This window comes from Phoenix dactylifera, chromosome 13, assembly GCF_051530095.1.
Source record: "Phoenix dactylifera cultivar Ajwa chromosome 13, Ajwa_hap1_PhDact_Kaust_v1.1, whole genome shotgun sequence".
Taxonomy (NCBI): domain Eukaryota; kingdom Viridiplantae; phylum Streptophyta; class Magnoliopsida; order Arecales; family Arecaceae; genus Phoenix; species Phoenix dactylifera.
Window position 1 is genome coordinate 20,552,936 of NC_143202.1, and position 13,690 is coordinate 20,566,625.

General features: G+C 34.0%; 1 protein-coding gene across 1 annotated transcript; it reads left to right on the forward strand.

Annotated features, from left to right (window-relative positions):
- Nucleotides 1-1,597: 1,597 nt before the first annotated feature.
- On the forward strand, nucleotides 1,598-13,459 carry LOC120112189 (agamous-like MADS-box protein AGL9 homolog). The gene is made up of 8 exons (XM_088709531.1): nucleotides 1,598-1,924; nucleotides 7,018-7,096; nucleotides 10,935-10,996; nucleotides 11,131-11,230; nucleotides 11,555-11,596; nucleotides 11,684-11,725; nucleotides 11,838-11,977; nucleotides 13,189-13,459. Exons 1-8 carry the CDS (start codon nucleotides 1,740-1,742, stop codon nucleotides 13,265-13,267), a joined length of 729 nt encoding a protein of 242 aa, XP_088565657.1. The 5' UTR covers nucleotides 1,598-1,739; the 3' UTR covers nucleotides 13,268-13,459.
- Nucleotides 13,460-13,690: the final 231 nt, after the last annotated feature.

The following is a 13,690-nucleotide window of genomic DNA, read 5'->3' on the forward strand; positions in this document are numbered from 1 at the left end:
ACCATTTTGAAGTTTGTATTGTCCCTTGGAATAATTCTAGTTAAATCACGCCCCATTCAAATTGGGTCTTTTTATGTTGTTACTTATAATCAGCCATATTTAGAGTTTGTTTTCCAACCAAAATTCAAACTTCATCTATATCTGCATAATTTCTGCCTAACTAGGACTTGGTCAATAAAAACAAATTTTATATGCGCAGCTTAGTCAATTCCATCTAACCCATATGCAAGTTTGATAACTGATGTCAAACCTTCATTTTTAGCCTAAAGCAATCATAAAGTTAGGTAAAGCATATAATTTCAACTACTCTCTTGATCGTGCCTACTTTGTTGTCCAAACATTCCTTGATACGTCAAATTTATGACAACATGTACCTTGTTCAGTAGAAAATAGTAATCGCTTCTTGACAATCAAAGAACATTTTTGGAATTTTATATACTTTATGTGATTTATATGTAATCTAATGCTCAAGACATAGATTTCAACCATGGGCAAACTATTTGGAAAATATCAATCCTTCCATCTAATTGCTCAGATCAATCGACACATGTCTTGACACGTTGATCGTTCTTAATATTTCTTTAATCTTTTGGTTATAACAAATCCAAATGGCTGACCTTTGTATGCTCCACCCCTATGTAATAAGTGTGAGGACTCGTGCGGGCGTATGTTTAGTCTTATATTGATTATTCGCTAGATAGATCTTCGGCACTTATATAGGATCAAGAAATTCAAATAATACCTTCCAACTAGCCTTTTTGGGTGAGGTCCTAGATTGTGACAAATTGTATTAGAGCGGATCTGGTCCATAATCTATGTAGACTAGAGAACACTGCAGCAAGAATCCATTAGGCTAACTACGGACCGATCGTGATGTTTTTGATTAGATTTAAATAGATTTGAACTCTTAGCCTAACGAAAACGTTTACAAATAACAGGACAAGTAGTGGAGTTACACTCATGCTTGTGACTTTATATATATATATATATATATATATATATATATATATATATATATATATATATATATATTCTGTTACTTAAGTATTCTTCATATTCAATTTTTATAATTTTTACAACTATTCTAATCAAAACCATGTCTTAATCCAACTAGCACCCCAAGAAGCTTCTCCTAGCTTGCCAGTTGGCCAGGCCTTCCGAGGTTAAGTCGCAAGCCTGTCCGAACCAGTAGCAGGCATCACCCTCGGTGCCCCATCCGCACCTCGACACGTGTCCACTATTCATCCCTCCTCCATTTCCTCGCTACCCGGTTAGATATCCCCTCGACTCTAAAAGATTTTTTCCCTCTCCCATCCAAAGGCTCATACAAGTCCCCAGCTCAATTCCCAGAACGTAACGCATCTGACGTGGGATTACCTGATAAGTTAAGTTCACATATTCTGTCGGCCAAAAGGAAGCCACGTGGACAGATAGATCGTTTTGTTAAATATTTTGGGTAGTGTAGCTTTCTAGCCTATTTAACCCCACAATTACGAGAACGCGAAGCCGACGAGGGACCAAAAGATAAAAAATGGAAACCCCGCGTTAAAATAAAAATGATATAGAATAAAATAACACCAAGCTAAGCTCTCTTTTCATCTCTCGTTCTATAAATAGCAAAGGAAGTCTCTTTCTTCTCTTCTCCCAACCAGAAGCTTTTCCCCAAGCTTTCTTAGCGTCTTCCATCGTCCTTTGAGAGAGAGAGGAGGACAGGAGAGAGAGAGGTGAGAGAAGAGAAGATGGGGAGGGGGAGGGTGGAGCTGAAGAGGATCGAGAACAAGATCAATCGCCAGGTGACCTTCGCGAAGCGGCGGAACGGACTCCTCAAGAAAGCCTACGAGCTCTCCGTGCTCTGCGACGCCGAGGTCGCCCTGATCATCTTCTCCAACCGCGGGAAGCTCTATGAGTTCTGCAGCAGCTCCAGGTAGTGGGCAGAGAACGCGAACTCGGTGAAAAAAGAGCGAGGGAAAAGCTTCTTTCTTATGCTTTTTTTCTTGTCTGGATGTTTTGTTATCTTTCTTGGTTTTGATCTACTTTCCGGTTTTAGATCTCAGGGAGAGGGGATGCTCTTGTTGCGGTTCTTGTGCTAGGTTTCCATTTTGGTGAAACAATAAAAAGGAAGTCAGATCTACTAAAAAAAAGAAACTGGTGATCTATAAAAATCGGAACTTTCTGGTTTTTAATTATATTTTTCTTCTTCAACTGATGATCGGGGCCATCTAGGGTTTGTAATGAGTTAGAGAAGGATCAGATCTGTGGAAAGATGGTGTTTTGGTTGCACCAGCTCTGGCTTTATGGGTTAGGGTTTCTAGTTTCTTCTCAGATCCGTTGTGTTCTTTGTTTAATTTCCTTTAAATCTCTTTCTTTCACTCTTAGATGGGTTTCGGTAGTTTTTCCTTCATTAAGCTAGGATTTGTGTAGTCTTTTGGCAGTTGTGACGAATAACACGCTAGCTCTCGACGTCTGCTCATAAATTCTAGGTTTTCTCTCCTCAGATCTTCGTCGTGAATCTTTTGGAAAGTTTTATAGTTTGCTTGCTGTGTCATATTTCAGCTGTGAAATTTATGTAGTGCAAAACGGTTTACGCTTTCTTTTCTTTTTCTGATAATCTTTAAGCTTTCTTCGAGGTAAAAAAAAAAAAAAAGGAAAAAAACTAAAAGAAAGGGTCTTATCTAGTTATGACGACATGAAACCTAGGTCGAGATATCCATCAGTCATGTCTTTCTGTGAAAAAAGGTTGGTTCGTTTTCAAGTCTTCCACGTATTCTTCAATTATTTTCTGGTCCTAAGGTTGTGTAGGTTTTGTATGTGGATTACATATGTACATGGTAATAACCATACGTTTGAAGCTTGTGATCTATAATGTCTGTATGGTCGTTTCCATACTCGAGACTTTCTGAGTTGACCATTACTTTAGGCTCTAATTCCTAGTATTTCTCTAGTTTTCCATGTCATTTCTGGTGCTTGTTGCGCAATAAATTACATTGAAGCTTTATGATGTGATTCTGATTTTGCTCTAATGAGTTTTTAGAGTCTCAGATTTTCAAATCCATCAGTAATTTAACATATATAAGATTTTCATCAGCAATGTTGGATTTAAGAATTATCATCTGGTGAAATTATTTTGAATGTAAGATTTCATATGTAACAATTCCCAAATTGGAAAAAAAGGAGGAAAGTCATGCTCAAAAGATGATTTTCAGATTGTTTCTTCTGTTTGCCCTTCCATTTTTTTCCTGGAAAGCTAGATTCTGCAATTCTTGTTCTTCTTCCTCTTTCTATTCTTCAAAAGATACTCTGACCTCCGAGTCACTTTTCATTTTAGATCTCATGACTATCCTTCTGATCAACTTCTTTTTATGTAATACCATTGTTGGCCGTTCTACTCATCGTTTTTTCTTCCCACTTCCTTGCCAATGGTTCTTCATGATTAGCAAGAAATTAAGGTACAACATATTGATGGTTTTCTAAGAATGAAAAGTGAACTTCAAGGAGATTGTTATTCACAAAAATTCATATAGGAGAGAAGTATTGGCAAAAGGCAGGTTAATATATGCATATTTTCTTGTAACCTCTCAAGTTAATAGCTTTGATATTGGAGTTTGATGTCATAATTTTATATGGGTAGATGGTAAACTTCAAGGAATTTTTATGTGGTACCTTATACTAGAAGATGTTTGATGGAGATCTCCTTCTAATGTCTAATATTTCATGCTTTTTTTTGAGGAATCTAATGTTTTATGCATTAGATTTTGTGCTTTATCCTGAACTTTCCCCCACCTATTGTCTATATCCTGAACTTCATGAGCTTGTTTATCTTATATTTTAAGTTACGGATTTAGATTCAATTATGTTATATGATGCACAAGCAAAGAGCTCATAGAGTAATTCTTTTCACTAGATGTTCACAATGTGCTTGTTATGGAAGTGTTTCTTTCAAGTGATAGGCCTTCCACACTTGAGTGTCTTGGCAAATCTAGTGAAACAATGCCTTTAACTCATTTTTCATAATTTCTCTAGAAATTTCTTTTTTACATATGCATATAGAAGTATTTTAGCTTGAATTGGAATCATTATACTTGCATCTTATTTGATCTTTTCACTCTTTTTGTCTTGTTTCCATCATTTTAGTTTTATAGAGGTTGATGCTGCACCTGCATTAATTTTGTATTGTGATGTTATTCGTAGAGATCTTAGAGCTCCAATGTTCTTCATGGTGGGCCAAATAAATAATAGATTAGTTGGCATTGAACAAGCACTTCAGGAGAGCCAAGATGTAATATATGCCACTATCAAAGACTTGTGAAGGTCACTCAGATATAGAACCTATTGGCACAAATTGTGACTTTAGCATGTGATGGTGATTAGTATGAGTTAGAAGCAAGCTTGGCTTCCAATTTTATAATGACTGTGGAGTGTGGAGCCTTAGGTTTTGGACAATATCCTATTCATTTCATGGATGATGGATAGCTGCCAACTTTTGTATTGTTTTATCTTTAGTGGAGGATCAATGAAGTGACAACTAACACGAAAAATTTTGTTCTTGGTGGGTTAGCGACCCCGAAGGAGTACATAGCTACTCAAAATCAGATGCATTCATAAATTTAAGAGGTATGAAAATTGTCAACCAAAACTAGCAACTAATTATTTGGGTAAGCATGTACTTAATTAGAACATATGAGGAAGGACATTGGGAGAAATGGTAAATTGAAAGTGTTGAAAGAGGAGGAAAAACAATTGAAGGAATAGTTCTTGATGAGCCCAGGACCTGCTATTGAACTTCCCTCATTTGTAAAACTCTCAACTATGCTCGGATTAGTTTGACAATTTCTTGTCAGATTATTTGAAATGGTTAGTCAAGAATCCACATTTTCTATTCAATGTTGGAATGCAAACACAACAATTTTTGTTTTAGATGTACAAAGTGTTCATTTTCCTCATCCATTTTCCCCCTAACCTCATAATAAATACTTTCTAGGTCTTTTATGCCATATGTTATACTTTTGGAATGAAATAAAACTTTAACACAGACATCATTCCAATTTCTTAAAACCATATATAATAATGAGAATTTGCATGGCAAGGCAATGGAGTCAGAAAAACTCAAATGGTAAGTCCAATATTTTGCCAAATGCAGAGTTGTATTCTTGGTCTTATTATATATAGCAGCTATATGGAGTCTTTTCTGCAGAAGGAAAAGAAGCTAGAGAGTCATCTTTAACCTTCTAAAAAAATTGTTATAGTTTCACTTACAGAGACTAGGATTGGTTAGAAAAGTCCACTAAGTCACTATATTTATATATTTGACAATGTAAGAAGACATAACTATAATAATAAAGTAAGAACTTTTGAGTTTTCTTTCACTTATCTTCACCTCCATTGTCTACAATTGGTATGCTTGAGTGGATTTTTAAGAGAAAGCCCAAGGTTTATGAACATTGGAAAATAATAGAGGCAAACAATTGGTATGCTTTAAGGCAAACAATTGAACAATGGAAAATCCAAAATTGTGCTTTCTAGTGAAGAACTTTTTTTTTATAATAATGTAGGTGGGGAAACATTAAAGCATTTTTTTGTCTGAAAGATTGAAAATATGCAAAATCTAAGGTATTTAAAGGCCAATATTGCAATTTGCAAAGAGAATGAATTATTACACTCAAAGAAAGATCCTATACAAATAAGCAAAGATCATTATCCTTCTCTGGAATTTGTTGTATCGAATGCATTGATGGTTTTATAGAAGTGAAAAAGTAGTTAACCCTATTTTCAAAGTTAATTGTGATATATTTAGAGAAAATCAATTGTCTGAATTTGTAAGGCCTCTTGGAGTTGGCATAAGAGTCCAAGTGAAAGCCTCATCTTCATCTTAATTCATGAACTCAATAAATTATCTATAGACATTGTCTATCTTCTTTTCAACAAGTATGATTTCTTTGTGAATTCTCTTTTTATGGCATCATGGTTAAACAGTGAGAAAACTAGAAAGTCAAATTTGGATGATGCTTAACTATTTTCAAGGTATACTATACCTTCATTTTTTTAAGAGGAGAATAATATAGAAAGTCTCCAAGTTAGTACCAAGTTAGTATGTCCTCATAAAAAATATTTAACAATGTAAAACTATCATTAATTGGATATTTTGAATTTTGTTCTCCTTATCTCCTCCTCCATCATATACTACAAGTTGAGACAAAGAACATCATACATAACAATGAAAGACTCCCCACAAATCAATGAAAGTATGGTTTTTTGGCCATATGAAGTGGATAAATATTTTGTTTAACTATTATCTTTATTGAAGCAGTATCTACAAACCTAGGACAAATAAATCTTGTGGTAACAAATAACTTAAGATTCTTATAATGATGATAAGACTAACAAAGTCATAACACTTCATGCAATGGAAAGTTGGGAGATCCTTGATGAAGTATTGCTCACTTAACTAACAAAGTCACTAAATTATCTTATTCATTGTATTTAATGTAAATATTTATTATTGTTATATGACAATAATAGATACTTTAAAGAAATGTTAAAATTATTGTTTATTTAGCTTGAATTTGTGTTAATATTGATACATGAAGTAAGTTCTACTTTTTGAAGAAAGTAATATTTTTAGAAAGTATTTGTGCACTTATTTTCTATTATTTCAGTTATACAGTGAACATAGTCCTAAAGAGATACACATACATTGTCACCTAAATGACATATATCTACTTTTCATTAATTGGCTTTCTATGATACCTCAGTAGATATAATTACTTTTGGTAATTCTCATTATGAGGTGATATCATGTAATGCTTTTAGAATAAACTAATCTTTTTATCTTGATGAATATTAATACAATTAGAGGTACAAAAGAGAATGTATTTACTTAAAAAGATGTTTGATGCTTTGTAATTATATTATCCAGAAATTTTCTTTATACATTCTAATAGAAATTTTATTTTTAATTATATCTCCATCTAAATTTTTATTAAATATTTGGTCTAATGAATGCTTATCTTTTGAATATAGTATGTTGAAGACACTTGAAAGGTACCAAAAATGCAACTATGGTGCACCAGAGACTAATATTGTGTCAAGGGAAACTCAGGTAAATGGATAAAACTATCTTTCTTTTTTAGCTTAATTTAAATTGAAATTTTTGTTAGTTCAATTTCTATTTGTAGTGAGATTCCATCTTTTTTTCTATGTTATTTCTCCTTAAGGCCATTCAAGCAAACTGGTTTATTGGTAAGTATGGTCTATTGGTATCTTTAATTTTTTTTTTTGAATATATTTACCTTTAATGGTACATATAAATATATTTTTCTTTTTTTTTTCTTAGACAGCATAGCTCAAAACTTGATAAATAAGTACATAAAATAGTAAATTGAAAAAATAAATTTAAAATGATAACAATTGGAACTATTTAAAGTTTTATCTTGGGATGGTGGATTCTACATAATATTTAACTCTTTGTGTTATGTTTTATCATTATCAAATATACTTAAAATTGAATGCAAGATAAAAAAATCAATTTGCAGAGACATGTTCTAAAGCTGAAGTAATATGCTTGAATTTAAAAATTGAATTTCTTTTGATATATAAAGTTCTACTAGGTTTTCAAATTATTGAGAATTCCAAGTGGAAGGTAAATTCCTTTGGAGAATACTTCAAATATCTTACACAAGATTTGCTAGGCAGAACATTGAATTTTTATTTTCATGTAAAAATTATCTTTTTATTAGTTTGCATCAATAGACATTCAAATTAATGAAGAAGGCAACTTTCTAAAATATGTATATTATTTGGACATTTAATTCTTGAATTATTAAAAAAATAAGCTTACCATTATTTTAGAAAATTACAATGTAAAGGGAGTAATTGATTATAAAGAAGATCAATTCACACGACTTTAGGATTTTTTTAATTTCAAGTTCATAGCCCTTAATATGAATTATTCATGATGAAATTGTATACTAATAGTCTTACATATTGGAACAAGGTTTAAAGCTTATATTGAGCAATTATTCAATAAAAAATTGAAGCTTGAGGTCAACATATGGCAGGTAATTTAAATATAACAAATAATTGAGTTGAATGATAGAATAAGTGCATGATAATACTAGTAATGTTATGTAGAGTTTTTTATTAAAAAAAGATTAGGTTCTTAAATTTTTACTCCTTTTATTGAACTTTATTCCAATTTATACCCCTTAATATGAATCATTCATGATGCAACTGTATATTACTAGTTCCCCATATTGGAATAAGGTCTAAACGTTATGGCTATACTATGAAGTTATTTAAGAAAAGATTGAAGTCTGGCATCAGCATATTATTCTTTTTGTAGTCTTTGGCTGCCATCCTTTTTTTATTTACATTTTCCTCCATGATCTTCATAGATGAATTAAAAAATTATATTTCCAAAAGGTGATCATATTCTTAATTTTAGTTTTCATAATATTACTTTTTTGGTCTGTCTTTCATTCTTTTCTTTTTCATATCTACTGTCTTATTTTCTTAGGTTATCCAAATTCAGTTACTTAGGTCTGTCATATTTTACTATTCAAGTTTGCGACTTATAGTTGAAGTTAGCATTAATATTGATAAAATTATAGCACACTCTATGATCATTCTAGATGATGTAATATTTATTGATTGATAAATAAATATATCAAATTCTTGGTGATGCTTCATTATGTTTCATAGTCTAAATGGCTACAACTCGAGTGGGTTGATTGGGTTGAAAACAAACTCTAACTTAATCCAACCCGATCTTGGGTTAGGATATCTCTAGCCTTTAACTAACCTAATCCAATCTCAAGCTAAATTCCGATTAGATTAGGTTAGATGGGTTTAGTTTGTACCATCTTAATTGGGTTAGATTGGCTTGAACAGATATTTTAAGATAGGAAAATGTTTTAGATTTTTTTGTTAGATTAAATATCTATTGAATTGAGATATCAACTGCTCATCAATTTCAATGATATACTTACAAATAATTTAACATGACTCCAAATATAAATATATAAATGATCTATATAAAATATATTTTTTATCTATAAATAATTGGATTGGGTTTACTGCGAACCCTAACCTAAGCTACTTGAGATCGAGTTGGATATTTATTCCCAAATCCAATCCGAATTTATAAAGCTTCACTCTAACCCCATGCAATGAATGGGTTGGAGGGGCATGTTTAAATTGGTTGAGTCCTAATAAAGTTGCACCCCTAGTAATCTAACTAGCCCATAGTTTCAGAACCTTTTCTTTATATATCTTTTTAACTATCATCTAGATATTTTTAATAGAAAGAAATTAGCAAATTTATTATATTATTACTCAGGAGTAGAATTAGACAAAGACTATTTTGGGTTTTCTGATGTATTGAAAACTAGTACGCTTCATCTTTTACTATTCGAATAGCAGTAGTGTCCAAAATATTACATATCAAGTTGTGGCACTTCTTACATAAAAGTATGAACTCTAACATAGCATTAAATTATGTTTCAATCTTTGTTATTAAAAACACTTCAATAGATCCAACTGATTGTTCATTAAACATGTACAAGCATACATATTTACACATACATCTACTTGCAACTGGTGTGTATTCTTATATTTAATTTCCTAAATTTTGTTTGTCAATTTTTTTTCCGGACACCTGGATGCTTGATGCTTAATGTGGCCACATAACATTCGGTTGAAGGAAAACCTTTTTTTTTTTATATATGTTCTAGTAACTTCTTTTGGATGTAATCTACATCACATCATATATCTAGCAATTACTAATATCGTTGGAAGTGGGTTTAGAGACGGCCAGAGCGTTGTGGGCTTGGCCTTAACCGTGATGGGTTAGACTAAATTATTTTGAGAAAATGTTTTTAGACTAAATTTTATAGGTAAGAATATGTTGCTTGGAGTTGATTCAGGTTTGGCTTCCCTTAAGCTTGAATGGAAACCATTCTAGATCTCAAAAAACACGCACACAAGATGCAATAACATATTCTAAACTCATCATAGGTAATATATTATTGTCAATTTGACATATGCTGACTACTTAAATGTATCTAGGTTGGCGATGGAAGGACCTATCATGACTATGTTAGTTTACACATTTCCTCTCTGCGTAAATCAACCTTGACTTTTTTTAAATGTTTCTTTGAACTCTGCCATGGGCCAGGCAAAGTTGGGGGCGCTCCTTTTTTCAGAAATGGTTCAAATGTGTCGTAGAATGATCAAGAGGCTTCCATGGATATCCCTAACTGACTTGCTAAAAGAGGCCAAATTCAGCTAATGGTATAATTCAGTCCCGTTGAAATGGTATTTCACCCGAAAAAGCTTATAGCAAATTTCCTAACTCTGGTTGATCACCTCATTTTTGGCCATCTACATAAAAAAGCGAGCATTATGAAACCTAGTATAGTCCCTAATTCAATCCAGAAATATACCTATAAAGTGAGACTTGGGGATATAGTGCATATGAAAATTCATGCGGGTTGTCACCCTTCAAGTCATCTAGGCATCAAGAGGATTTTTGACATTAAAGGGTGCAACTTCTGTGTACTGGCGGACGACTACAAAGATGGAGTCACTTCTCCTGGCTTTCTTGAAACATCCAGTGATGAAGTCCATTTTAACACCACATGAAGGCACTCTAGCAATCTGCCAAGTGTTGATAACAATTTGTAACATTTAGGTATTAGTAAGCTTTTAAGAACTAAGACGGGTGGAAGGCCTGGCTGAAATTGGTTGCGACGGGGATATTAGTAGGTTGAACTATATGCTGTGACAAGAAGATTTGAATACTCTAAACGTTATCACCTTGTAATGGAAATAAGGGATACAAACAGATCATCACCTAGCAATTTCCTTGTGATACAACTTTTCAGATTATGTGAACCTTGTGCACTGGAGAAGACTAATGTACTTTTTTGATGGCGCAGAGTAGTCAGCAGGAGTATTTGAAACTTAAAGCACGTGTTGAAGCATTACAGAGATCACAGAGGTGGATTTCTTCCTCATTGATGATTTCAGTCTCTTCTATGCTCTGCAGAATTAAATGCAAATCTATATTTAACCTGAGTACTTGAAGACCAATAATGGCATCTTATTTGTGTTCTTAAACCCCTGCAACTCCAGAAATCTCCTTGGTGAGGACTTGGGGCCACTCAGCAGCAAGGAGCTTGAGCAGCTTGAGCGGCAACTAGATGCATCATTGAAGCAAATCAGATCAACAAGGGTACTGTATATATTTCTTTCCCCACGCAGAATGTTTAGCATACAATGTCAAAGGTTCATAATTTTCTCTAATATAAACGCTTTTTCGGCTTGAGAAAAGTTACTGCATTAGTATCGCGGTTGAAGTCCCCTCATACTCCCATGATGAAAAATAATGTCTCATTTATTTTAACAACCACATTTGTGAAGCTGGTGAATGCTTCATATATGGATAATTTTTCATAATTGAAGTCAGCTAGTTCCTAGTTTCTGTAAAATAATATAGGATATATTTACCTTGTCAGGCTACTTAAGCAACTCATACTGACCAATTATCTTCTCACAGACCCAATACATGCTCGATCAGCTTGCAGATCTTCAACGAAGGGTATGGTTAATGCAATCAAACAGCTTTAAAAAGCACCTTTTTTTCATTCCACCATTTCCTTCCTACTACCATTGTTCTTTCTTGCAGGAACAAATGCTCTGTGAGGCCAACAAAAGTCTAAAGCGAAGGGTAAGGAGGCCTGTTGTACCGAGAGCTCTAAATATGAATATTCTAGGTACATGGATTGTTTTACTAGTAAAAACTTGGAAGCTTATTATAGATTTTTCTTATGGATGTGCAGCTGGAGGAAAGCAACCAGGCTACTCAGCAGCAAGTTTGGGATCCCAATGCTCATGCAGTGGGCTATGGCCGGCAGCCGCCACAACCACAGGGAGATGGATTCTACCAACCGATAGAGTGCGAACCAACTCTCCAAATCGGGTACCTTCTTCCAAGTGCCAGTTCTTCTTTTAGTTTTCTTCTCCATACATGAGAAAATGGCTCTATCCTTTGGAATAAAAATCACCACAACTAACCTGTTAAAAGGGTCATGTTAAGAATTTGGAAGTATGTCAGCCACCTTGACCAAGAAAAGCAATGGCTTTTAAGGCCTGAAATCTACCTCCTTTACTTGCCGATATGGTGGGATCCATTGGTAGGTTGCATGTGGTTCTGCTACCAATGCATGGGAAATGCCCCACAAAAGAGATCTAAAAATGACGGCCTACTCACAGAAAAAGGTGGATGATATCAGCCTCAGCTGGTTCTTCTATTTCTTTGTGACTGCTGTCTGTTTTGGAACTCCTTCGTGGGTATTCAAAGCATTGCATGGCTGTTTCCAATCTTATTGATAGCTGAACCGCTCCCCTTAACATGCCTCGCCCACCATCTTTTTCAAATCAAGATGTGGCACTGTTCTTTGAGACTCAAAGGACACTTGTCTTGCAAACCATTTTGTCAGCTTAAATCGAGAATGCAGTAGCCTGTGCTCCAGTATACCTTGGAAGCCTATCACGCAAACAAATTCGATTCATTACTGAAGAACAATAATCACTGCATACCTGTTGATGGAAAGTAATGGAAACCACTTTTAACTCCAAACACTTAATATCAGGAATTACTTCATGCCGCAAAAATATAACGTTGCATTGTAATGTTGGGTAGTGGTTCTAACTCAAAGAGCTTCACATCATAATCCATAACATATTCAGGCTACTACAAGAATTTGGCAACTTGTGATCCAAGAAATGTATTATGAACTGTGACCTAGACAATGCGACGAGATGGTTTAAAGTTTTAGATTTGTACAAGATATATGGCTGTGGTATCTGGTCTCCAATCACAAGAATTATGAACTGGCAGTACAAGTGCATGCTTTTAAGATATGATAATCCCCATTAATGCTTTAATTTAAAAATAACATGGTTTTACACTTACCGCAAAGGAAAAAGCTCAAGATTTTTTCGTCCTTTCATGCTCCAGTCCACGAAATGCAAACCCAAGTGTTCAGATTACCTCTTCCAAATATTCTAGCAAACTATTTCATGAAAATGAAATCTTTCCTAGATGACCAGTCATGGTGTCAGAAACATCTATCTGCCACTCTTAATCTATTTATTTTTAATCAGGGCACTTTGTTATTTTTCCTGCAGGTATCATCCAGAACAAATAACGATTGCTGCAGCGCCTGGCCCAAGTGCGAGTAATTACATGCCAGGATGGCTTGCCTGAGGACAGATAATTGATTTACCTCTGCTTGTGTCCTCGGGGCATGTTGTGTGTTATACGACAATAGACACTTGCACTCCATGCCTTGATTGTAATGATCTGTAATTGGTAACTTCCGTTGTTTCTAGTAAGACAATATTGTCTACAAACCTATTCTATAAAAACTCCTTGAAATGGAGCTATTCTGCTACTGTATCCCGAGATTTTTTGTTCCCAGATTCATGCTTAATTTTCTATATCAGTGTCTTGGAAGTAGGACTTCTTATATTTGGGTGGTAATTTTTGATCAGCCTGTTTTAGTTGTAGGTACAAGTAAGCTGATAGTTAGGTTATCATCTTGTTAGACAGCATTTTTCACCTGGTAATAATCTGTCACGCTGAAATCTTATTATGTAATATGGAATCTATATGCAAATATTCATCTGT